Source organism: Tachyglossus aculeatus, chromosome 17, assembly GCF_015852505.1.
Source record: "Tachyglossus aculeatus isolate mTacAcu1 chromosome 17, mTacAcu1.pri, whole genome shotgun sequence".
In the NCBI taxonomy this organism is placed as follows: domain Eukaryota; kingdom Metazoa; phylum Chordata; class Mammalia; order Monotremata; family Tachyglossidae; genus Tachyglossus; species Tachyglossus aculeatus.
Window position 1 is genome coordinate 56539659 of NC_052082.1, and position 25042 is coordinate 56564700.

General features: G+C 54.6%; 2 protein-coding genes across 2 annotated transcripts; one reads left to right on the forward strand and one right to left on the reverse strand.

Moving 5' to 3' along the window:
* Positions 1 to 10699: 10699 nt before the first annotated feature.
* FNDC8 (fibronectin type III domain containing 8) lies at positions 10700 to 15454 on the forward strand. The gene is made up of 4 exons (XM_038759233.1): positions 10700 to 10928; positions 13253 to 13556; positions 14883 to 15116; positions 15209 to 15454. The coding sequence occupies exons 1-4, from the start codon at positions 10756 to 10758 to the stop codon at positions 15422 to 15424; spliced, it is 927 nt and encodes a 308-aa protein (XP_038615161.1). The 5' UTR covers positions 10700 to 10755; the 3' UTR covers positions 15425 to 15454.
* A 141-nt stretch (positions 15455 to 15595) lies between these two features.
* Positions 15596 to 24527, reverse strand: NLE1 (notchless homolog 1). The gene is made up of 13 exons (XM_038759232.1): positions 24480 to 24527; positions 23186 to 23338; positions 21466 to 21683; positions 21304 to 21383; positions 20462 to 20538; positions 20290 to 20387; positions 19814 to 20006; positions 19591 to 19726; positions 19421 to 19467; positions 19130 to 19332; positions 16136 to 16295; positions 15950 to 16020; positions 15596 to 15831 (listed from the first exon to the last, which is right to left on the reverse strand). Exons 1-13 carry the CDS (start codon positions 24513 to 24515, stop codon positions 15819 to 15821), a joined length of 1485 nt encoding a protein of 494 aa, XP_038615160.1. The 5' UTR covers positions 24516 to 24527; the 3' UTR covers positions 15596 to 15818.
* Positions 24528 to 25042: the final 515 nt, after the last annotated feature.

The window sequence follows — 25042 nt, forward strand, 5'->3', positions numbered from 1 at the left end:
ATTAACTTGTATCTACCCCAGCACTTAGAACAGTGCTTGGCACCTAGTAAGTGCTTAAATACTTTTATCATAATAATTATGAACAACTCCCGCCTGCCCTCTCCAGCCTCCTTCCCAGGTTGGCTCCCGTCACCAGGCCAGGAAAGTGGGAGACAGCCCGGTGGACGGAAGGCGAGTGACGGAAGATAATAATAATAATAATAATAATAATAATAGCATTTATTAAGCATTTACTATGTGCAAAGCACTGTTCTAAGTGCTGGGTAGGCTACAGAATAATGATGATGATGATGGCATTTATTAAGCGCTTACTATGTGCATAATAATGGCATTTATTAAGCACTTACTATGTGCAAAGCACTGTTCTAAGTGCTGGTAGGCTACAGAATGATGATGATGATGGCATTTATTAAGCGCTTACTATGTGCAAAGCACTGTTCTAAGCGCTGAGGAGGTTACAAGGCAATCTGTCTCTCCCCCTCGTCCCCCTCTCCATCCCCCCATCTTACCTCCTTCCCTTCCCCACAGCACCTGTATATATGTATATATGTTTGTAAAGATTTATTACTCTATTTATTTTACTTGTACATATCTATTCTATTTATTTTATTTTGTTAGTATGTTTGGTTATGTTCTCTGTCTCCCCCTTCTAGACTGTGAGCCCACTGTTGGGTAGGGACTGTATATGTTGCCAATTTGTACTGCCCAAGCGCTTAGTACAGTGCTCTGCACACAGTAAGCGCTCAATAAATACGATTGATGATGATGTTGTCCCACAAGGGACCCAGTCTTCATCCCCATTTTCCAGATGAGGGAACTGAGGCCCAGAGAAGTGAAGTGACTTGCCCGAAGTCACCCAGCTGGCAATTGGTGGAGCCGGGATTTGAACCCACGACCCCTGACTCCAAAGCCCGGGCTCTTTCCACTGAGCTATGCTGCTTCTCTAAATGGTAACAGACTGGATCAGAGATCCTGGCGGCCGGAGGCTTAGTGCAGTGCCTGGCACGTAGTAAGCGTGTAGCCCCCTCTTTCCCCTCCCCATAGCACCTGTATATATGTATATATGTTTGTATATATATGTGTATATATATATATATATATTTGTACGGATTTATTACTCTTTATTTATTTTATTTATTTATTTATTTATTTTATTTGTACATACTGATTCTATTTATTTTATTTTGCTGGTATGTTTGGTTTCGTTGTCTGTCTCCCCCTTCTAGACTGTGAGCCCACTGCTGGGTAGGGACCGCCTCTATATGTTGCCAACTTGGAGTTCCCAAGTGCTTAGTACAGTGCTCTGCACACAGTAAGCGCTCAATAAATACGATTGATTGATTGATTGAACATATTTATTACTCTATTTATTTATTTATTTTACTTGTACATATCTAGTCTGTTTATTTTATTTTGTTAACATGTATGGTTTTGTTCTCTGTCTCCCCCTTCTAGACTGTGAGCCCACTGTTGGGAAGGGACTGTCTCTATATGTTGCCAACTTGGACTTCCCAAGCGCTTAGTACAGTGCTCTGCACACAGTAAGTGCTCAATAAATACAATTGATTGATTGCACACAGTAAGCGCTCAATAAATACGATTGATTGATTGATCACTTGGTCCCACTGGTGGCTCACAGTCTTCACAGGCTTAGAGAAGCAGCATGGCTCAGTGGAAAGAGCCCGGGCTTTGGAGTCAGAGGTCATGGGTTCGAATCCCAGCTCCTCCACGTGTCTGCTGTGTGACCTTGGGCAAGTCACTTCACTTCTCTGCGCCTCAGTTACCTCATCTGTAAAATGGGGATTAAGACTGTGAGCCCCATGTGGGATAACCTGATCACCTTGCATCCCCCCAGCGCTTAGAACAGTGCTTTGCACATAGTCAGCGCTTACCAAATGCCATTATTATTATTATTCATCCCCATTTGACAGATGAGGGAACTGAGGCCCAGAGAATAATAATAATGATAGCATTTACTCATTCATTCAGTCATTCGTTCAATCGTATTTATTGAGCACTTACTGTGTGCAGAGCACTGGACTAAGCGCTTGGGAAGGCCAAGTTGGCAACATCTAGAGACGGTCCCTACCCAACAGCGGGCTCACAGTCTAGAAGGGGGAGACGGACTACAAAGCAAAACATATTAACAAAATAAAATACATAGAATAAATATGTACAAATAAAATAGAGTATTTATTAAGTATTATTAAGCGCTTACTATGTGCAAAGCACTGTTCTAAGCGCTGGGGAAGTTACAAGGTGATCAGGTTGTCCCACAAGGGGTTCACAGTCTTAATCCCCATTTTACAGCTGAGGTCACTGAGGCCCAGAGAAGTGAAGTGATTTGCCCAAAGTCACGCAGCTGGCAACTGGCGGTGCTGGGATTTGAACCCATGACCTCTGACTCCAAAGCCCGGGCTCCTTCCACTGAGCCATGCTGCTTCTCCATTTGTCAAGCACTTACTATGTGCCAAGCACTGTTCTAAGCCCTGGGGTAGATACAAGGTAAGCAGGTTGTCCCACGTGGGGCTCACAGTCTTCATCCCCGTAATAATTATAATAATGATGATGGCATTTGTTAAGTGCTTACTATGTGCCAAGCACTGTTCTAAGCGCTGGGGGGATACAAGGTGATCAGGTTGTCCCATGTGACATTCACAATCTTCACCCCCATTTTACAGATGAGGGAACTGAGGCACAGAGAAGTGATTTGCGCAAGGTCACACAGCTGATAATAATAATGATGGTATTTTGTTAAGCGCTTACTAGGTGCCAAGCACTGTTCTAAACGCTGGGGGGATACAAGGTGATCACGTTGTCCCACGGGGGCCTCCCAGTCTTCATCCCCATTGTACAGGTGAGGGAACTGAGGCCCAGAGACGTTAATAGTAATAATGGCTTTTGTTAAGCGCTTACTATGTGCCAAGCACTGTTCTAAGCGCTGGGGGGGATACAAGGTGATCAGGTTGTCCCACGGGGGGCTCACAGTCTTAATCCCCATTTTACAGATGAGGGAACTGAGGCACAGAGAAGTGATTTGCGCAAGGTCACACAGCTGATAATAATGATGATGGTATTTGTTAAGCACTTACTAGGTGCCAAGCACTGTTCTAAGTGCTGGGGGGATACAAGGTGATCAGGTTGTCCCACGGGGGGCTCATAATCTTCACCCCCATTTTACAGATGAGGGAACTGAGGCACAGAGAAGTGATTTGCTTAAGGTCACACAGCTGATAATAATAATGATGGTATTTGTTAATAGTAATGATGGTATTTGTTAAGCGCTATGTACCAAGCACTGTTCTAAGCACTGGGGAGGTTACAAGGTGATCAAGCTGTCCCACGGGGGGCTCACAGTTTTAATCCCCATTTTTCAGATGAGGGAACTGAGGCCCAGAGAAGTGAAGTGACTCGCCCAAAGTCACGCAGCTGACAATTGGCGGAGCGGGATTTGAACCCACGACCTCTGACTCCAAAGCCCGGGCTCTTTCCGTGTTAAGCGCTTCCTAGGTGCCAAGCACTGTTCTAAAGGCTGGGGGGATACAAGGTGATCAGGTTGTCCCACGTGAGGCTCCCAGTCTTCACCCCCATTTTACAGATGAGGGAACTGAGGCCCAGAGAAGTGACTTGCGCAAGGTCACAGAGCTGATAATCATAATGATGGTATTTTATTAAGCGCTTACTAGGTGCCAAGCACTGTTCTAAACGCTGGGGCGATACAAGGTGATCAGGTGGTCCCACGTGGGGCTCACGGTCTTCATCCCCATTTGACAGATGAGGGAACTGAGGCCCAGAGAAGGGACTCGACTTGCCCAAAGACACACAGCCGGTAAGTGGCAAAGGGGGGATTAGAACCCACGACCGGGCTCTTGCTACTAAACCAGGCTGCTTCTCCATTGTGAGCTGAGCACTCATTCCTTCCTTCAGTGCTATTTATTGGGCGCTTACTGTGTGCTGAGCGCTGGGGAGAGGACAATGCAGCAGTAAAGAGGGGCGATCCGATGGGGATTTGTGGGCTTTTCTTTTTTTGTGGACAACAGGAGATACTGGAGGTCAGCCTAAGTTCTTGAAGGGGAGCTTATTCAGTAGTCGTATTTATTGAGCGCTTACTAAGTGTGTACTAGAGGCCAGCCTGAGTTCTTGAAGGGGAGCTCATTCAGTAGTCGTATTTATTGAGCGCTTACTAAGTGCGTACTAGAGGCCAGCCTGAGTTCTTGAAGGGGAGCTCATTCAGTAGTCGTATTTATTGAGCGCTTACTAAGTGCGCTAAGTGCTTGGGAGAGTGTTTATGGTTCCATTGCTATGGACACATATACATAAACTATGTATAGATGTTTGTACAGATTTATTACTCTATTTATTTATTTATTTTACTTGTACCTATCTATTCTATTTATTTTATTTTGTTAGGATGTTTGGTTTTGTTCTCTGTCTCCCCCTTCTACATATTTATTTATTTTACTTGTACCTGTCTATTCTATTTATTTTATTTTGTTAGGATGTTTGGTTTTGTTCTCTGTCTCCCCCTTCTACATATTTATTTATTTTACTTGTACCTATCTATTCTATTTATTTTTTTTTTGTTAATATGTTTGGTTTTGTTCTCTGTCTCCCCCTTCTAGATATTTATTTATTTTACTTGTACCTATCTATTCTATTGATTTTATTTTGTTAGGATGTTTGGTTTTGTTCTCTGTCTCCCCCTTCTACATATTTATTTATTTTACTTGTACCTATCTATTCTATTGATTTTATTTTGTTAGGATGTTTGGTTTTGTTCTCTGTCTCCCCCTTCTACATATTTATTTATTTTACTTGTACCTATCTATTCTATTTATTTTATCTTGTTAGGATGTTTGGTTTTGTTCTCTGTCTCCCCCTTCTAGATATTTATTTATTTTACTTGTGCCTATCTATTCTATTTATTTTATTTTGTTAGGATGTTTGGTTTTGTTCTCTGTCTCCCCCTTCTACGTATTTATTTATTTTACTTGTACCTATCTATTCTATTTATTTTATTTTGTTAGGATGTTTGGTTTTGTTCTCTGTCTCCCCCTTCTAGATACTTATTTATTTTACTTGTACCTATCTATTCTATTGATTTTATTTTGTTAGGATGTTTGGTTTTGTTCTCTGTCTCCCCCTTCTAGATATTTATTTATTTTACTTGTACATAGCTATTCTATTGATTTTATTCTGTTAGTACTTTTGGTTGATGAGCCCCCATTTTAGACTGTGAGCCCACTGTTGGGTAGGGACTGTCTCTAGATGTTGTCAGCTTGGACTTCCCAAGCGCTTAGTCCAGTGCTCTGCGCACAGTAAGCGCTCAATAAATACGATTGATTGATTGATTGCACAAGTATATATCGGTAATTTATTTATATTAATATCCCCCGTCTCGACTGTGAGCCCGTTGTCGGGTAGGGACCATCTCTATATGTTGCCAACTTGGACTTCCCAAGCGCTTAGTCCAGTGCTCTGCACACAGTAAGCGCTCAGTAAATAATAATAATAATGGTATTTGCTAAGCGCTTACTGTGTGCAAAGCACTGTTCTAAGCGCTGGGGAGGTTACAAGGTGATCAGGTTGAATGAATGAATGAATCTATAGATCACCCTCCATCCTCATGGACAGATAACTGCTCTCCCCCACTTCAAAACCTTATCGAAGGCCCGTCTCCTCCAAGAGGCCTTCTCTGACTAAACTCTCCTCTCATAATAATAATAATAATAATAATAATAATGGCATTTATTAAGCGCTTACTATGTGCAAAGCACTGTTCTAAGCGCTGGGGAGGTTACAAGGTGATCAGGTTGTCCCCCGGGGGGCTCACAATCTTAATCCCCTTGTGGGAACTGAGGCACAGAGAAGTGAAGTGACTTGCCCAAAGTCACACAGCTGACAATTGGCAGAGCCAGGATTTGAACCCACAACTCTGACTCCAAAGCCCGGGCTCTTTCCACTGAGCCACGCTGCTTCTCCCACTCCCACCTGCTCCGCTCTTACTTGTGCCTTCATTCATTTAAGTTGCCAACTTGTACTTCCCAAGCGCTTAGTCCAGTGCTCTGCACACAGTAAGCGCTCAATAAATACGATTGAATGAATGAATTTATCCTCCCTCCCAGCCCCACAGCACACATGGATAGGCCTATAATAATAATAATAATGGCATTTATTAAGTATTTACTATGTGCAAAGCACTGTTCTAAGCGCCGGAGGGATACAAGGTGATCAAGTTGCCCCACGGGGGCGCACAGTCAATCCCCATTTTATTCATTCATTCAATCCTATTTATTGAGCGCTTACTGCGTGCAGAGCGCTTGGGAAGTACAAGTTGAGGGAACTGAGGCCCAGAGAAGCGAAGTGACTGGCCCAAACTCACACAGCTGATAGTGGGCAGAGCCGGGATTTGAACCCATGACCACTGACTCCAAAGCCCGGGCTCTTTTCCGCCGAGCCACGCTGCTTCTCTTTTAATAATGATGGCATTTATTAAGCGCTTACTATGTGCAAAGCACTGTTCTAAGCGCTGGGGAGGTTACAAGGTGATCAGGTTGTCCCACATGGGGCTCACAGTCTTTATCCCCATTTTACAGATGCGGTATGCTGTTGGGTAGGGACCGTCTCTAGATGTTGCCAACTTGTATTTTCCAAGGGCTTAGTCCAGTGCTCTGCACACAGTAAGCGCTCAATAAATACGATTGAATGAATGAATGAATGAATGACGTGACTTGCCCCAAGTCACCCTGCTGACAATTGGCGGAGCCGGGATTTGAACCCATGACCTCTGACTCCAAAGCCCGGGCTCTTTCCGCCGAGCCACGCTGCTTCTCTTTTCAATCAATCGTATTTATTGAGCGCTTACTGTGTGCCCCCCCTCCCCTTTTAGACTGTGAGCCCACTGTTGGGTAGGGACTGTCTCCATATGTTGCCAATTTGTACTTCCCAAGCGCTTAGTACAGTGCTCTGCACATAGTAAGCGCTCAATAAATACGATTGATGATGATGATGGTTAAGAACTTACTACATGCCAGGCACTGCACTAAGCGCTGGGGCGGAGACAAGCAAATTGGGTTGGACACAGTCCCTGTCCCACGCGGGGCTCACAGTCTCCAGCCCCATTTTACAGATGGGGTGACTGAGGCTCAGAGAAGCCAAGTGACTTGCCCAAGGCCACACAGCCTATAAGTGGCAGGGCTGGGGTTTGAACCCACGACCTCCGACTCCCAAGCCCGGGCTCTTTCCACTGAGCCACCTTCATTTACCCCACAGAGAATCTTTCATGTGGACATGTCGGCCTCCCCCCTCCTCCGCTTTGTGGTCAGGGACTGTGTTCATAATAATAATAATAATAATAATGGCATTTATTAAGCGCTTACTATGTGCAAAGCACTGTTCTAAGCGCTGGGGAGGCTACAAGGTGATCAGCTTGTCCCACCGGGGGCTCACAATCTCCATCCCCATTTCACAGATGAGGGAACTGAGGCCCAGAGAAGTGCAGTGACTTGCCCAAAGTCCCCCAGCTGACAATTGGCAGAGCTGGGATTTGAACCCATGGCCTCTGACTCCAAAGCCCGGGCTCTTTCCACTGAGCCACGCTGCTTCTCTATAAAAACACAGTGAAGGAGGGCCTAGTGAGATTTGAACTCACGACCCCTGGTTTACAGGACCAGTGCTCTAACCCCTGAGCTTTACGGTCACTTTACATCAGATGTGTGTGCTAATCGTGGCATTTAAGCGCTTCCAACAGGCCAGGCACTGTACTAAGCGCTGGTCACCCTCTTCCAAGCGCTTATTAGCACACACGGTAGCAATTAGTCGTATTTATCATCATCAATCGTATTTATTGAGCGCTTACTATGTGCAAAGCACTGTTCTAAGCGCTGGGGAGGCTACAAGGTGATCAGCTTGTCCCACCGGGGGCTCACAATCTCCATCCCCATTTCACAGATGAGGGAACTGAGGCCCAGAGAAGTGCAGTGACTTGCCCAAAGTCCCCCAGCTGACAATTGGCAGAGCTGGGATTTGAACCCATGGCCTCTGACTCCAAAGCCCGGGCTCTTTCCACTGAGCCACGCTGCTTCTCTATAAAAACACAGTGAAGGAGGGCCTAGTGAGATTTGAACTCACGACCCCTGGTTTACAGGACCAGTGCTCTAACCCCTGAGCTTTACGGTCACTTTACATCAGATGTGTGTGCTAATCGTGGCATTTAAGCGCTTCCAACAGGCCAGGCACTGTACTAAGCGCTGGTCACCCTCTTCCAAGCGCTTATTAGCACACACGGTAGCAATTAGTCGTATTTATCATCATCAATCGTATTTATTGAGCGCTTACTATGTGCAAAGCACTGTTCTAAGCGCTGGGGAGGCTACAAGGTGATCAGGTTGTCCCACCGGGGGCTCACAATCTCCATCCCCATTTCACAGATGAGGGAACTGAGGCCCAGAGAAGTGAAGTGACTTGCCCAACGTCCCCCAGCTGACAATTGGCGGAACCGGGATTTGAACCCATGGCCTCTGACTCCAAAGCCCGGGCTCTTTCCACTGAGCCACACTGCTTCTCTATAAAAACACAGTGAAGGAGGCCCTAGTGAGATTTGAACTCATGACCCCTGGTTTACAGGACCAGTGCTCTAACCCCTGAGCTTTACGGTCACTTTACATCAGATGTGTGTGCTAATCGTGGCATTTAAGCGCTTCCTACAGGCCAGGCACTGTACTAAGCGCTGGTCACCCTCTTCCAAGCGCTTATTAGCACACACGGTAGCAATTAGTCGTATTTATCATCATCAATCGTATTTATTGAGCGCTTACTATGTGCAAAGCACTGTTCTAAGCGCTGGGGAGGCTACAAGGTGATCAGGTTGTCCCACCGGGGGCTCACAATCTCCATCCCCATTTCACAGATGAGGGAACTGAGGCCCAGAGAAGTGAAGTGACTTGCCCAACGTCCCCCAGCTGACAATTGGCGGAACCGGGATTTGAACCCATGGCCTCTGACTCCAAAGCCCGGGCTCTTTCCACTGAGCCACACTGCTTCTCTATAAAAACACAGTGAAGGAGGCCCTAGTGAGATTTGAACTCATGACCCCTGGTTTACAGGACCAGTGCTCTAACCCCTGAGCTTTACGGTCACTTTACATCAGATGTGTGTGCTAATCATGGCATTTGTTAAGCGCTTCGTACAGGCCAGGCACTGTACTAAGCGCTGGTCACCCTCTTCCAAGTGCTTATTAGCACACACGGTAGCGATTAGTTGTATTTAGAGAATACGACTAGAACACGAGAAAAGCAGCATGGCTCAGTGGAAAGAGCCCAGGCTTTGGAGTCCGAGGTCATGGGTTCAAATTCCGGCTCTGCCAATTGTCAGCTGTGTGACTTTGGGAAGTCACTTCCCTTCTCTGGGCCCATTACCTCATGTGTAAAATGGGGATAATAATAATAATAATGGCATTTATTAAGCGCTTACTATGTGCAAAGCACTGTTCTAAGCGCTGGGGAGGTTACAAAGTGATTTCGTTGTCCCACGTGGGGCTCACAGTCTTCATCCCCATTTTACAGATGAGGGAACTGAGGCACAGAGAAGTGAAGTGACTTGCCCAAAGTCACACAACTGACAAGTGGTGGAGCCAGGATTTGAACCCATGACCTCTGACTCCAAAGACCGGGCTTTTTCCACTGAGCCACGCTGATGAAGACTGAGAGCCCCCCGTGGGACAATGCCATCACCTTGTAACCTCCCCAGCGCTTAGAACAGGGCTTTGCACATAGTAAGCGCTTAATGAATGCCATCGTTATTAGCACACATGGTAGCAATTAGTCGTATTTAGAGCATACAACTAGAACACGCTGCTTAGAGAAGCAGCATGGCTCAGTGGAAAGAGCCCGAGCTTTGGAGTCAGGGGTCATGGGTTCAAATCCCACTCCGCCCACTGTCAGCTGGGTGACTTTGGGCAAGTCACTTCTCTGGGCCTCAGTGACCTCATCTGGAAAATAAGGATTGACTGGGAGCCCCCCGTGGGACAACCTGATCGCCTTATAACCCCCCCAGCGCTTAGAACAGTGCGCATAGTGAGCGCTTAATAAATGCCATAATCATCATTATTATTATTTAGCGAGTGCTTAGAGTGTTTCTATCAGTTACCTCCTCTGTAAAATGGGGATTAAGACCGTGAGCCCCCCCGTGGGACAACCTGATCACCTTGTATCATTATTATTATTATTATTATTTAGCGAGTGCTTAGAGTGTTTCTATCAGTTACCTCCTCTGTAAAATGGGGATTAAGACCGTGAGCCCCCCGTGGGACAACCTGATCACCTTGTCAGTTCCCCAGCGCTTAGTACACTGCTCTGCACATAGTAAGTGCTTAATAAATGCCATCATCATCATCATTATTATTATTATTACAATGGTTGTGCCAGGAAATCTCCACTGGGGCCACGGGGCTCATCATCATCAATCGCATTTATTGAGCGCTTACTATGTGCAGAGCACTGGACTAAGCGCTTGGGAAGTACACATTGGCAACGTAGATATTATTGATTTAGCCGCATCCCCATCTGGGATGCTGGAGGGGAGGGACCACCTGGGCCCCCCATCACCATTGTGATATCATCTTCATCGGCCACCAATCAGGAAGGGGGATGCTGCCTTTGTGGCATCCAAGGGGGTGTCACAGTGGCGGTCACTACAGCCCCATCCCACCCCCCCCGGGACCCCTGACCTCGTCGTGGAGGGTCTCCTTGGGTGGGAATGGCCCTGAGAAGCCCGGGGGCACGACCCCGAAGGGCCCCCCGTTCCCCCCATCGGCCCTCGTGGGGGGCGAGGCAAGAAGATGCCCCGGAGGACCGCTGGACCACGAAGGGCCGCGTGGCCCAAGATGCTTTCAGGGAGACCATCTGGGAGGAGGACGACCCCATTATCCTGTAAGAACCACCCCTGTCCCCCCCATTTTAGAGAAGCAGCGTGGCTCAGTGGAAAGAGCCCGGGCTTTGGAGTCAGAGGTCATGGGTTCGAATCCCGGCTCCGCCACATGTCTGCTGTGTGACCTTGGGCAAGTCACTTAACTTCTCTGAGCTTCAGTTCCCTCATCTGTAAAATGGGGATGAAGACTGTGAGCCCCACGTGGGACAACCTGATCACTTTGTATCCCCCCAAGCGCGTAGAACAGTGCTTTGCACATAGTAAGCGCTTAACAAATGCCAACATTATTAGAGAAGCAACGTGGGAAAGAGGCCGGGCTTTGGAGTCGGAGGTCACGGGGTCAAATCCCGGCCCTGCCACTTGTCAGCTGGGTGACTTTGGACAAGCCACTTCACTTCTCTGGGCCTCAGTTCCCTCATCTGGAAAGTGGGGATGAAGACTGGGAGCCCCCGGTGGGACAACCTGCTCACCTTGTATCTCCCCAGCGCCGTGCACAGAGTAAGCGCTTAAGAAATACCGTCGTTATCTTGGAAAGCAGCGTGGCTCAATGGAAAGAGCCCGGGCTTTGGAGTCAGAGGTCATGGGTTCAGATCCCGGCCCCTCCACTTGTCAGCTGGGTGACTTTAGGCAAGCCACTTCACTTCTCTGGGCCTCAGTTCCCTCATCTGTACAATGGGGATGAAGACTGGGAGCCCCCAGTGGGACAACCTGATCACCCTGTATCTCCCCAGCGCTGTACACAGAGTAAGCGCTTAACAAATACCGTCGTTATCTTGGAAAGCAGCGTGGCTCAGTGGAAAGAGTCCGGGCTTTGGAGTCGGAGGTTGTGGGTTCAAACCCCAGCCCCTCCACTTGTCAGCTGGGTGACTTTAGGCAAGCCACTTCACTTCCCTGGGCCTCAGTTCCCTCATCTGTACAATGGGGATGAAGACTGGGAGCCCCCGGTGGGACAACCTGCTCACCTTGTATCTCCCCAGCACTGTGCACAGAGTAAGCGCTTAACAAATACCGTCATTATCTTGGAAAGCAGCGTGGCTCAGTGGAAAGAGGCCGGGCTTTGGAGTCGGAGGTTGTGGGTTCAAATCCCGGCCCCGCCACTTGTCAGCTGGGTGACTTTGGGCAAGCCACTTCACTTCTCTGGGCCTCAGTTCCCTCATCTGGAAAATGGGGATGAATAATAATGATAATGATGGCATTTATAAAGTGCTTACTATGTGCAAAGCACTGTTCTAAGCACTGGGGAGGTTACAAGGTGATCAGGTTGCCCCACAGGGGGCTCACGGTCTTAATCCCCATTTTACAGATGAGGGAACTGAGGCACAGAGAAGTTGGTGACTTGCCCGAAGTCACACAGCTGACAATTGGCAGAGCCAGCATTTGAACCCATGACCTCTGACTCCAAAGCCCGGGCTCTTTCCCACGTTGCTTCTCTAATAATGTTGGCATTTGTTAAGCGCTTACTATGTGCAAAGCACTGTTCTACGCGCTTGGGGGGATACAAAGAGATCAGGTTGTCCCACGTGGAGCTCACGGTCATCATCCCCATTTTACAGATGAGGTAACTGAGGCTCAGAGAAGTTAAGTGACTTGCCCAAGGCCACACAGCAGACGTGTGGCGGAGCCGGGATTCAAACCCATGACCTCTGACTCCAAAGCCCGGGCTCTTTCCACTGAGCCACGCTGCTTTCTGGGATGAAGACTGTGAGCCCCCGGTGGGACAACCTGACCACCTTGTATCTCCCCAGTGCTTAGAACAGTGCTGTGCACAGAGTAAGCGCGTAACAAATACCATCGTTATCTTGGAAAGCAGCCTGGCTCAGTGGAAAGAGCCCGGGCTTTGGAGTCGGAGGTCGTGGGTTCAAATCCCGGCCCTGCCACTTGTCAGCTGGGTGACTTGGGCAAGTCACTTCACTTCTCTGGCCCTCAGTTCCCTCTTCTGGAAAATGGGGATTAAGACTGTGAGCCCCACATGGGACAACCTGATCACCTTGTAACCTCCCCAGCGCTTAGAACAGTGCTTTGCACATAGTAAGCGCTTAATAAATGCCATCATTATTATTATTGGAAAGGCCCGAGCTAGGCCCCAGGGTCCCCGTCCCTCGGGGATCCCTCTATGGGGCAGCAGGTGGCTGTGAGCCCGCGGTTGGGTAGGGACCATCTCTATATGTTGCCAATTTGTACTTCCCAAGCGCTTAGTCCAGTGCTCTGCACACAGTAAGCGCTCGATAAATACAATTGATTGATTATGGTGGACGGGTCAGTGCCCTCCCACCCAGCTCCGCGGAGCCCCCACTCGTGCCCCCTTCTTTTCCGCCGCCGCCCCCAGGAATACGGCTAGCGCCAGCTCGACCGCCAGCTCGGATGCCAGCAGTGCCACCAGGGCCTCGCTGTTGGACGCCCCCTTCCACCAGTACGATCTCAAACTGGCCCCAGCGGGCAGCTGGCCGGACTTGGGTGGGCTGCCCTCCTGCCCCCACCCCCGCCGGGCCCGCCGCCCGCCGCCCCTGGACCTGGACGACGCCGACGTGGATACGGAGACCACCTCCACGCCCTCCGAGTCCACCGTGGCCCTGGAGGTGCCCGACGCGCCCTTCGTCCACAAGCACACCGTCGACGACGTCACGGCCACGGTGCGACCCCCTGACCCGGCGGGGTGGGACGGGGCGCGCGGACCCCCGGCCTCTCCACGGGCCGAAGCCACCCCGGGGAGGTTGGGAGCGGGCAGAGATCGAGGTCACACACGCTAAGGGCGGCCAAAAAAGGCCCGGGTTCTAGTGATAACCATCGTCATTACAGTGTCCGTTAAGCGCTTAATCGGTGCCGAGCGCCGGACAAGTTGTTGCCAACTTGTCCTTCCCAAGCGCTCAGTCCAGTGCTCTGCACACGGTGAGCGCTCAATAAATACGACTGAATGAATGACTGGACTAGACGCTGGGGTGGATACAGGTGAATCGGGCGGGACGCGGTCCCCGTCCCATGTAGGGCTCAGTCTCGAGGTCACGCACAGTAAGGGCGGCCAAAAAGGGCCCGGGTTCTAGTGATAACGGTTGTAATTACGGTGTCCGTTAAGCGCTTAATTGGTGCCGAGGGCTGGACAAGTTGTTGCCAACTTGTCCTTCCCAAGCGCTCAGTCCAGTGCTCTGCACACAGTAAGCGCTCAATAAATACGATTGAATGGACTAAGTGCTGGGGTGGATACAAGTGAATCGGGTGGGATGCGGTCCCCGTCCCATGTTGGGGCTCAGTTTCGAGGTCACGCACAGTAAGGGCGGCCAAAAAGGGCCCGGGTTCTAGTGATAACGACTGTGATTACAGTGTCTGTTAAGCGCTTAATCGGCGCCGAGCGCTGGACAAGTTGTTGCCAACTTGTCCTTCCCAAGCGCTCAGTCCAGTGCTCTGCACACGGTAAGCGCTCAATAAATACGATTGAATGAATGACTGGACTAAGCGCTGGGGTGGATACAGGTGAATCGGGCGGGAGGCGGTCCCCGTCCCACATGGGGCTCAGTCTCGATCCCCGTTTTGCAACGGAGGCCGCTTCTCCGCCGCGTGACCCTGGGCAAGTTGCTTCCCTTCTCCAGGCCTCGGTCTCCTCCATTCCCACTTTACAGCCCCGTGAGGGAGAGGGATCATGTCCCCCTTGATTTAGTTGTATCCGCCTCAGCGCCGAGGGCCTCGGTTTCCTCCATCATTCCCGCTTTACAGCCCCGTGTGGGACGGGGATCGTGTCCCCCTTGATTTAGTTGTATCCGCCTCAGCGCCGAGGGCCTCGGTTTCCTCCATCATTCCCGCTTTACAGCCCCGTGTGGGACGGGGATCGTGTCCCCCTTGATTTAGTTGTATCCGCCTCAGCGCCGAGTCCGGCGCCTGGCGTAGAATACTAGCAGCGGAGCAGTTATCAGGTCCCCCAGCGGGAGGGGAAACCGAGGCCCGCGGGTCCCTCCGCTCTCCCCTAGATCACCTGGAGCGGCCCGGAGGCCAAGCAGCGGGTCAGTTTCTACCAGGTGACGCTGCGGGTGCTGGAGACCCCCGACGGGCTGGGGGCCGTGGACGCCCCGGACCCCTGGGTCTTCAACCAGGTCGCGGGCTCCACTATCAAGCTGACGGACCTGCAGCCCAGCACCAAGTACTGCCTCGGCGTCCGGGCCGCCAACACCGCGGGGGCCGGCGAGTGGTGCCCCCCGTACAAGGTGGGCTTCCCGGAGCGGAGGGGGCCGGCGGGCCAGCTCTCTGGGGGCGGGAACGGGGAGGGCCAAGGCGGCTCCGTTCGCCTCCTTCCCAGTTCGCCACCTTGGCCGGGGCCGAGAAAGGCTTCGGGACCAGCCCCGTCCGGGTCACGGTGCGGAGGGCCAGGGAGACGCCGAGGAGGACCGTCCACTTCGGGGGTGGCGAGGAGGAGGAACCGAGGTGGCAGCCCCCCGAGCTGGAAGACGGGTGGCACCTCCCCCGGGAAAGCCCGCGGTGGTGTCCCCGGCCGCCGTCGGGAACCACGCATTAAACGATAATTCGCTACCCCGACTCCTCCGCCGCCCGCGGGACCCGGGGAGCAATCCGGGAGCCCGGATGCTTCCTCCCTGGGGGTGGCCATTCCACGATCCCCCGGGATGGGCGAGGTGGGGGACACGTGCGGGCCTCCCCAAGGACAGACGGCGGGCCCGGCTTCGGAGCCAATGTGGCCGGGAGCGCGGCCCCTGGCCCGCGGGCGGCCGGCTCGGAGCCTTTTATTGGGGTCGGCAGGACGACGAGAGGGAGGGGACGGCTCCTTCGGGCCGGCCGCGCCTCGGAGTTTTCACGGTCCGGTGTTGGGCGGCCTCCCCCGGCGTGCGGCCCGAGGGGGCCGGAGTCCAGTCTGTCCCCTCTCTACCGCTGGACGGGGGGGTCCCCTCCTCCTCTCACCTCCTCCATCTGCGAGTCAAAGGGACGCGGGCCATCGGGGTGAGGCCACCAGCGGGCACAGGGGCAGACCCGCGGCCTCTCCCGCCCCTTCCCCAAGCGCGGCCGGACCCCCCCGGAGACCACTTACATCCGCAGACACTTGTCCTTCCCGCCACTTGCCACCCTCTGGCCGTCGGGGCTCCAGTCGACGGCAAACACCTGCGCCCGCGACATCTTAGCGAGGACCGCGTCCCCTCCTCGGCGGCCGTGCTCCGCAAATCCTGCGGGATCGCCCCGGGAACCCACCCTGTCGGTCCCCCCCGCCCCCCCGTACCTCGTCGGCGTGCCCGGGGAGGTCCGCGCTCAGCTTCCCGGCCTTCACGTCCCAGACTTTGAGCGTGCTGTCGCTGCTGCCGCTCACGAGCAGCCGGCTGTCGGCGGACCAGGCTACCTGATAGACGGCCGCCACGTGGCCCCGCAGGGATGCCAGGTACCTGGGGACGGAGGGGCGGAGGGAGATGATGGCGAGGGGGCACGCTGCCCCTTCCCCGCCTCCCGCGGGGGCCGGCGTCGGACGGGAGGCGAGGGGACGTGTCCGCTCAACCGGTTAGTTGTGTCTGTTAATTGTTGTATCGTCCTCTCCCGAGCACTTAGTACAGTGCTTTGCACATAGTAAGCGCCCAATAGATACAATTGAATGAACTTGCGGACCCCCCCCCCGGTTCACCCAACCACCCTGACCCCAAACTGCAAGCTCGCTGTCTCTATGTGTACTTCCCAAGCGCTTAGTACAGTGCTCGGCACGCAGTAAGCGCTCAATAAATACGACCAAATGAATGAAGGAGCGTAGCCGAGAAGCAGCGGGGATCAGGGGAAAGAGCCCGGGCTTGGGAGTCAGAGGATGCGGGTTCTAATCCCGGCTCCGCCACCCGTCTGCTGTGTGAGCTTGGGCAAGTCCCTTAGCTTCTCTGGGCCTCAGTGACCTCGTCTGTAAAATGGGGATGAAGACTGTGTGGTTCTGGGCAAGGCGCTTAGCTTCTCTGTGCCTCAGTGTCCTCGTGTGTAAATTGGGGATGAAGGCTGTGTGACTTTGGGCAAGTCGCTTCTCTGTATCTCAGTGACCTCGTCTGTAAAATGGGGATGAAGACTGTGTGACTCTGGGCAAGTTGCTTAGCTTCTCTGTGCCTCAGTGTCCTCGTGTGTAAAATGGGGATGAAGGCTGTGTGACTTTGGGCAAGTCGCTTCTCTGTATCTCAGTGACCTCGTCTGTAAAATGGGGATGAAGACTCTGTAACTCTGGGCAAGTCGCTTAGCTTCTCTGTGCCTCAGTGACCTCGTCTGTCAAATGGGGATTAATACTGACTTTGGGCAAGTCACTTAGCTTTCCTGTGCCTCAGTGACCTCATCCGTAAAATGGGGATTAAGACTGACTTTGGGCAAGTCGCTTAGCTTTCCTGTGCCTCAGTGACCTCGTCTGTAAAATGGGGATGAAGACTGTGTGACTCTGGGCAAGTAGCTTAGCTTCTCTGTACCTCAGTTACCTCGTCTGTCAAATGGGAATTAAGACTGTGTGACTCTGGGCAAGCCACTTAGCTTCTCTGGGCCTCAGTGACCTCGTCTGTCAAATGGGGATTACGACTGTGTGACTCTGGGCAAGCCGCTTAGCTTCTCTGGGCCTCAGTGACCTCGTCCGTAAAATGGGGATTAAGACTGTGTGACCCTGGGCAAGCCGCTTAGCTTCTCTGGGCTTCAGTGACCTCGTCTGTCAAATGGGGATGAAGACTGTGTGACTCTGGGCAAGTCGCTTAGCTTCTCTGTGCCTCAGTGATCTCGTCTGTAAAATGGGGATTAAGACTGACTTCGGGCAAGTCGCTTAGCTTTCTTTCCTGTGCCTCAGTGACCTCATCTGTAAAATGGGGATGAAGACTGTGTGACTTTGGGCAAGTCGCTTAGCTTCTCCGTACCTCAGTGACCTCATCTGTCAAATGGGGATTAAGACTGTGTGACCCTGGGCAAGCCGCTTAGCTTCTCTGGGCTTCAGTGACCTGGTCTGTCAAATGGGGATGAAGACTGTGTGACTCTGGGCAAGTCGCTTAGCTTCTCTGGGCCTCAATGACCTCATCTGTCAAATGGGGATGAAGTCTGTGAGCCCCACGTGGGACAACTTGATCACCCTGTATTTACCCCAGCGCTAAGAACAGTGCCTGGCACATAGTAAGTGCTTAAATACCATCGTCATTATTATTATCATCTGCTAATTCCGCTTTATCACAATCTCTGTGCCGCTTAGTACAGTGCTTTGCACATAGTAAGCGCTCAATAACAACGGTGTTTTGTTAAGCGCTTACTGTTCCAAGCGCTGGAGCAGGTACCAAGTAATCAGGGTGGGCACGGCCCCTGTCCCAAATGGGGCTCCCGGTCTTCACCCCCATTTTACAGATGAGGGAACTGAGGCCCAGAGAAGGGAAGTGACTTGTCCAAGTTCACGCAGGGACCCGTTATATGTTTTGTTGTCCGTCTCCCCCTTCTAGACTGTGAGCCCGCTGTTGGGGAGGGACCAGCTCTATATGTTGCCGACTTGTACTTCCCAAGAGCTTAGTACAGTGCTCTGCGCTCAATAAATACGATTGAATGAATGAATGAATGAAAGGACCCAGGTCCTTCCGGGTCCCAGGCCCGGGCTCTATCCGATCGCCGGATAATAATAATAATAATAATGATGGCATTTATTAAGCGCTTGCTATGTGCCAAGCACTGTTCTAAGCGCTGGGGAGGATACAAGGCAATCAGGTTGTCCCACAGGGGGCTCACAGTCTTCATCCCCATTTTACAGGTGAGGGAACTGAGGCAGAGAGAAGTGAAGTGACTTGCCCAAAGTCACCCAGCTGAACAACTGGCAGAGCCGGGATTTCATTTATTCATTTTACTTGTACATCTCTATTTATTTTATTTTGTTAGTATGTTTGGTTTTGTTCTCTGCCTCCCCCTTTTAGACTGTGAGCCCGCTGTTGGGTAGGGACTGTATATGTTGCCAACTTGGACTTCCCAAGCGCTCAGTCCAGTGCTCGGCACACAGTAAGCGCTCAATAAATACGACTGATGATGATGATGATGTTGGGTAGGGACTGTAGATGTTGCCAACTTGGACTTCCCAAGCGCTCAGTCCAGTGCTCTGCACACAGTAAGTGCTCAATAAATACGATTGATGATGATGACGATGACGATTTGAACCCACGACCTCTGACGCCAAAGCCGGGGCTCCCTCCGCTGAGCCAAGCTGCTTTTCTAACGGCATCAGCGGATCCTTTTTCGGGGGCCCGACACTCACCGGCCCGTGCGGCCGTCCCACAGCTTGACGGACTTGTCGAAGGAGGCACTGGCGAGGAGGCGGGCGTCGGGGGAGAAGAGGACTTGGTTGATGAGGGCCTGGTGTCCCGTCATCCGGCCCCGCGCCTTCTTGTCCTCGCCGGGCGCCCACAGGAACAGCGTGAAGTCGTCCGAGCCGGACACCAGGCGCTCGGGGCCCTGGCCCTGCGGGGCGGAGGGACGGGGCGCGGGCCCGGGTCAGCCCGCGGGCACCCAAGGGGCAGGGCAGGCGGCCCACCCACCGCGCACTCACCCGCACGAGGTTGTAGCGGTCCAGGGCTTTCTGCTTCAACTCCGGCACTGCACGGGGGAGAGGGGGGCTGGAAGTCGCGGCGGACGGGGCCGGACCCCGGGGGAGGCCCGGAGTGGGCCCGCAAAACGGAGCCCCCCGACCCCTCCCTCCCGCCCCGCCGGGCCGCTCACGGGAGCCGCGCAGGTCCTGGGGGTTGACGGAGGCGTCGGCGGGCTCGAAGGCGGCCGTGCGCAGGACGTAGTCGGTGCTGAGAGCCAGGGTGTTCACCCAGTGCGCGTGGCCCTGCAGCGTCCGGCACAGGACGCCCTGGGGGGCGAGGGGAAGGATGGCACGCTGCCCGGCCCCGCGGCCCCCGCGCCCGCCCGCCCGGCCGCCCGGCCGCCCGCCGCTCACGTCGTGCGCCCTCCAGACTTTGACGGTGCGGTCCTGGGAGCCGGAGTAGAGCAGCCCGTCGCCGCCCCAACGGAGGCAGGTGACGGCCTGCGTGTGGCCCGTCAGGATGCGGTGGCAGCGCCCGGACGACGAGTCCCACACGCGGACGCTGCCGTCCTTGGAGGCGCTGGCCAGGTAGCGGGCCTCGGGGTTCCTGCCGGGACGGTCTTTCCCGTCTCCTTCCCTCTTCTCCCACTCCCTTCCGCGTCCCCCACCTCCCAGCCCCACCCTACTGACGTCCGCCTCCCGGATTTATTTCTTTCTATTCACGTCCGTCCCTCCAGACTACAAGCTCGTTGTGGGCGGGGAACGCGTCTGCTTACTGCTGCAGCGGGCCCGGTACGGCGCCCTGCCCGCAGTAAGCGCTCAGTCAATCCGACTGAGCCCCCGAACGTCGCTGTGGGTCCACCCCGTCCCTCCCCGCGACGGGCACCTACAGATGCAGCGGTTCCCAACACAGGGAGGTGATCCACTTGCTGTGCCCGGTCAGGGCTCGGCCCAGCTGTTTGCCCGTCCTCGGGTCCCACAGGAATATCTGCGGAGACGGGGACGTCGGCCCGGTCGCCCGCCGACCCCTCGCGGCCCCCCGTCCCACCCCCCTCCGCTCACCTGGCCGTTCTTGCACCCCGAGGCGAGCTTCTTCCCGTCCGGGGACCAGGCGATGCTGAGGACCCAGTGCCTGTGGCCTGTCGGGGCGAGAGCCGGGGAGGGGACGTCCCGTCACCCGAGGGGCGCCTCGCTCAGAGCCGCGTCCCCGGGGACTGTGCTGGACACACGCAGGTAAAAGGGGAGTTTGGGGACGGTAGCGGGAACCCAGGACTAATCGAGCCTGTCGGGGGCCAAGCTGACTCTCAACTTGTCTGCTGGGTGACCTCGGGGAAGTCACTTCCCTTCCCTGGGCCTCGGTTTCCCCACCTGTAAAACGGGGGCTCACGCGGGCCGGGGACCGTGTCCGACCTCACGAACTTGTATCCACCCCAACGCTTAGCACAGAGTAAGCGCTTAACGAATACCATCATTATTCTATAGAGAAGCAGCGTGGCTCCGTGGAAAGAGCAGGGACTTTGGAGCCAGAGGTCATGGGTTCAAATCCCGACTCCTCCACTTGTCAGCTGTGTGACTGTGGGCAAGTCACTTCACTTCTCTGGGCCTCAGTTCCCTCATCTGTAAAATGGGGATTAAGACTGTGAGCCCCCCGTGGGACAACCTGATCACCTTGTATCTCCCCCAGCGCTTAGAACAGTGCTTTGCACATAGTAAGCGCTTAACAAATACCATCATTATTATTATTATTATTATTACGCTGCCAACTTGGACTTCCCAAGCGCTTAGTGCAGCGCTCCGCACACAGTAAGCGCTCAATAAATACGATTGGATGGATGGATGAATGAATGAACGAGGCGGGGGCCGGGGATAACCGGGAGGGATCCGAGATGGCGCCCGGGACTCACCCCGGGCCGTGTAGAGGGGCGTCTCGGTGCTCAGGTCCCAGAAACGCACGGTGGTGTCCCCGGAGCCGCTGGCCAGGTACCTGGGGATGGAGTGGACGCCCCCGTCAGCCCCGTCCCGGCCCCCCGGCGCCCGCCCCGGCCCGCCCCCGGCCCCGGCCGTACTTTCCGGTGGGGCTGAAGGCCACGGAGATGACGGCTTCGGTGTGGCCCTCGAGCGAGCTCGTGCAGCGGGTGACGGCCCGCACGCGGAAGGCGGCCTGGGGCTGGTAGACGACGTCCAGGACCTTCTCCGTCTCCACCGCCCGCCCCGCCAGCGTCTGCCCCAGGGACGCGACGATCTCCGCGTCGTCCACGTAGAAGGCCAGGGGCAGCGGCTCCTCCTGGGGCGGGAGGTTGCGGGGGGCTGGAGGTCACACCCCGGCCCTCTGGACTGGAAGCTCCTTGAGGGCAGGGAGCGGGCCTGCTGCATTGCTGTGCTACACTCGGGACAGCGCTCTGCGCACAGCGGGTGCTCAATAAATACAACCGACTGACCGTCGACGGGGGCTCACAGGTGCCCGGGGCCCGGCGGGGCGGGGGGCTCCGTCGGCCGGACCCGGATTTCATCTCTAAAATTGAGCCGTAAAACGGGGGTGAGGTCCTCCCTCTTCCTCCCCGCGTCTGACAGATTAAGATCTCCGCTCGCCGCGGAAAGAGCCCGGGCTTGGGGGTCAGAGGTCACGGGTTCAAATCCCGGCTCCGCCACTTGTCAGCTGGGTGACTTTGGGCAAGTCACTTCTCTGGGCCTCAGTTCCCTCATCTGGAAAATGGGGATGAAGACCGTGAGCCCCCCGTGGGACAACCTGATCACCTTGTAACCTCCCCGGCGCTTAGAACAGTGCTTTGCACATAGTAAGCGCTTAATAAATGCCATTATTATTATTATTTGCAGGGGTTCATTCGGCGCAGGCCGGGTGCTGGGGCACAGTTGGCACCTTATGACGGTTGAGGCATCGATAAGCACGTTACGGGGTGCTTAGTTGGGTGTCGATCCTCAACAATCCATGAGCTTTTAACAAATACCATTGTTATTAATTATGATCCCCGCCTTCCCTGACTAAACCCTGGTTTCCTCTTTTCCCGCTCCCTTCTGTGCCGCCCTCCCACTTGGATTTCTAGACTGTGAGCCTGCTGTTGGGTAGGGACCGTCCCTATACGTTGCCAACGTGTACTTCCCAAGCGCTTAGTCCAGTGCTCTGCACACAGTAAGTGCTAAATAAATACGACTGAATGAATGAATGACGAGAGTCTGTTGGGGGCACGAGGCGCTTGGGAGAGGGGGACAGCGAGGGTGGGGAACGTCCGCTGTTTGAGCAGTTGAGGCCGTGTCTCCCCACTCCTCGTGGGACTCCTCATCAAACGATAAACCCTTTTAGACTGTGAGCCCACTGTCGGGTAGGGACTGTCTCTATATGTTGCCAATTTGTGCTTCCCAAGCGCTCAGTACACTGCTCTGCACACAGTAAGCGCTCAATAAATACGATTGATGATGATAAACTCCTCAAAGTTGGCTTTAAGGCCGTCCATCCCCTCGCCACAGCCCACCTTCTCACCGGGCGTCCATCTGGTCCATCTCACCTCCGACCTCTCCCCCGCATCCCGCCTCTGGCCTGGGATGCCCTCCCTCCTCAAACCCGCTTCCCTCCTTCAAATCCTTACCTAAGGCCCATCTCCTCCGAGAGGTCTTCCCTGACTAAGCCCCCCCTTTTCTCCCACTCCCTTCCTGGTCACCCCGACTCTCTCCCTTTGTCCAGCTCCCCCGTCCTTATGTCCTTATTGATAGCGATGTCTGTCTGTCTGTCTGTCTGTCCCTCTAGGCTGGGGGGGCCCGTCCCCCCCACACCTGGTGCAGCAGGAGAGCATTGCAGACGAGCTGCAGGCGTTGGGGGGTGATGTCCAGGGGCACGTCGAACGGGGAGCCCAGGGCCTCGCCCGCCTCATCCTTGAACTGGATCAGCAGCCGCTCCACGTCGTTGCCGGACATCTTCTCCTCGGCCTGTGAGGGAGGCAGGGATGGATGGGTGGATGGATGGAGGGATGGATGGATGGATGGGTGGATGGCTGGAGGGATGGCTGGATGGAGGGCAGGGGGGAAGAGGGATGTGGGGGGGAGAGGATGAGGGGGTCAGAGGGAGGCAGGGGATGGGTGGAGGGATGGAGGGGAGCAGGGGGGTGAGAGAAGAAGGGGTGAGGGGGCAGGGGAGGGATTTGGGGGTGAGGGGAGTAGGGGAGGGATGGAGGGGATGAGGGGGGCAGGGGGTGAGAGGAAGAGGGGGAGGGATGAAGGGGGCAGGGGAGGATGGAGGGGGTGAGGGGGCGAGGGAGTGGGGGGAAGGCAGAGGATGAGGGGGACAGGGGCGGGGGGAGAGAGGAAGGGGGTCAGAGGGAGGCGGGGGGGGAGGGATGGAGGGGAGCAGGGAGGTGAGAGGAAGGGGGTGAGGGCGCAGGAGAGGGATTTGGGGGGTGACGGGAGCAGGGGAGGGAGGGGTGAGGGATGGAGGGGGTGGGGGAAGCAGGGGGTGAGAGGAAAAGGGTGGGGGGGCAGGGGAGGGATTTTGGGGGTGAGGGAGGAAGGAGGCAGGGGAGGGATTTTGGGGGTGAGGAGGGCAGGAGACGGATGGAGGGCGTGAGGGAGGCAGGGGGTGAGAGGAAGAGGCTGAGGGATGGAGGGAGGCAGGGGAGGGATGGAGGGGGACAGGGGGTGAGAGGAAGAGGGGGAGGGATGGAGGGGGTGAGGGGTTGAGGGGGACGGGGGTGAGAGGAGGAGGAATGGAGGGGGTGAGGGGTTGAGGGACGCAGGGGGTGAGAGGAAGATGGGGAGGGATGGAGGGGGGCAGGGGAGAGATGGAGGGGGTGACGGGGACGGGGGTGAGAGGAGGAGGAAAAGGGATGGAGGGGGGCGGGGGGATGGAGGGGGTGAGGGGAGATGGGGAGGGATGGAGGGGATAAGGGGGTGAGAGGGACAGGGGAGGGATGGAGGGGGTGAGGGGAGCAGGGGGGAGAGGGGGAGGGATGGAGGGGGTGAGGGGTTGAGGGGAGGGGGGAGAGAAAGAGGGTGATGGATGTAGGGGGTGAGGGTCCCCTCCAGGCCCTGGCCCCTGCCCCCTGCCCTCTGCCCCCAGCCAGGGGTCCCTGACCCAGGCCGACGCTCCCACCGCAGGCTCCGCCGCCATGTGCGCCCGCCTGCCCGCCCGCCAGGAGCAACGAGAGCCGCGAGGGCTAGAGCGCCGCCCACCCCCCCAGCCCCGCCTCCACCAGCCACGGCCCGACAACGAGCCGCGCGGCCTAGAGCGCCGCCCCCTGGGCCCCGCGGGCCCCGCGCCGCCCCCGACACCGACCCCTGCCGGACAGCGCCCGCTACGGCGGCGCTGCTCCCAGGGGCTCGACGCTAATACTAATGATGGGGGTATTTGTGAAGCGCTCACTAGGTGCCAAGCGCTGTTCTAAGCGCTGGGGGGGGGGGGGGGGGGGGATACAAGGTGATGAGGTTGTCCCACGGGGGGCTCACAGGCTTCATCCCCACTTTACAGATGAGGTCACTGAGGCCCAGAGAAGAAGAATAATAGTAATGATGGCATTTATTAAGCGCTTACTCTGTGCCAAGCACTGTTCTAAGCGCTGGGGGAGATACAAGGTGATCAGGTTGTCCCACGGGGGGCTCACAGGCCTCATCCCCATTTTACAGGTGAGGTCACTGAGG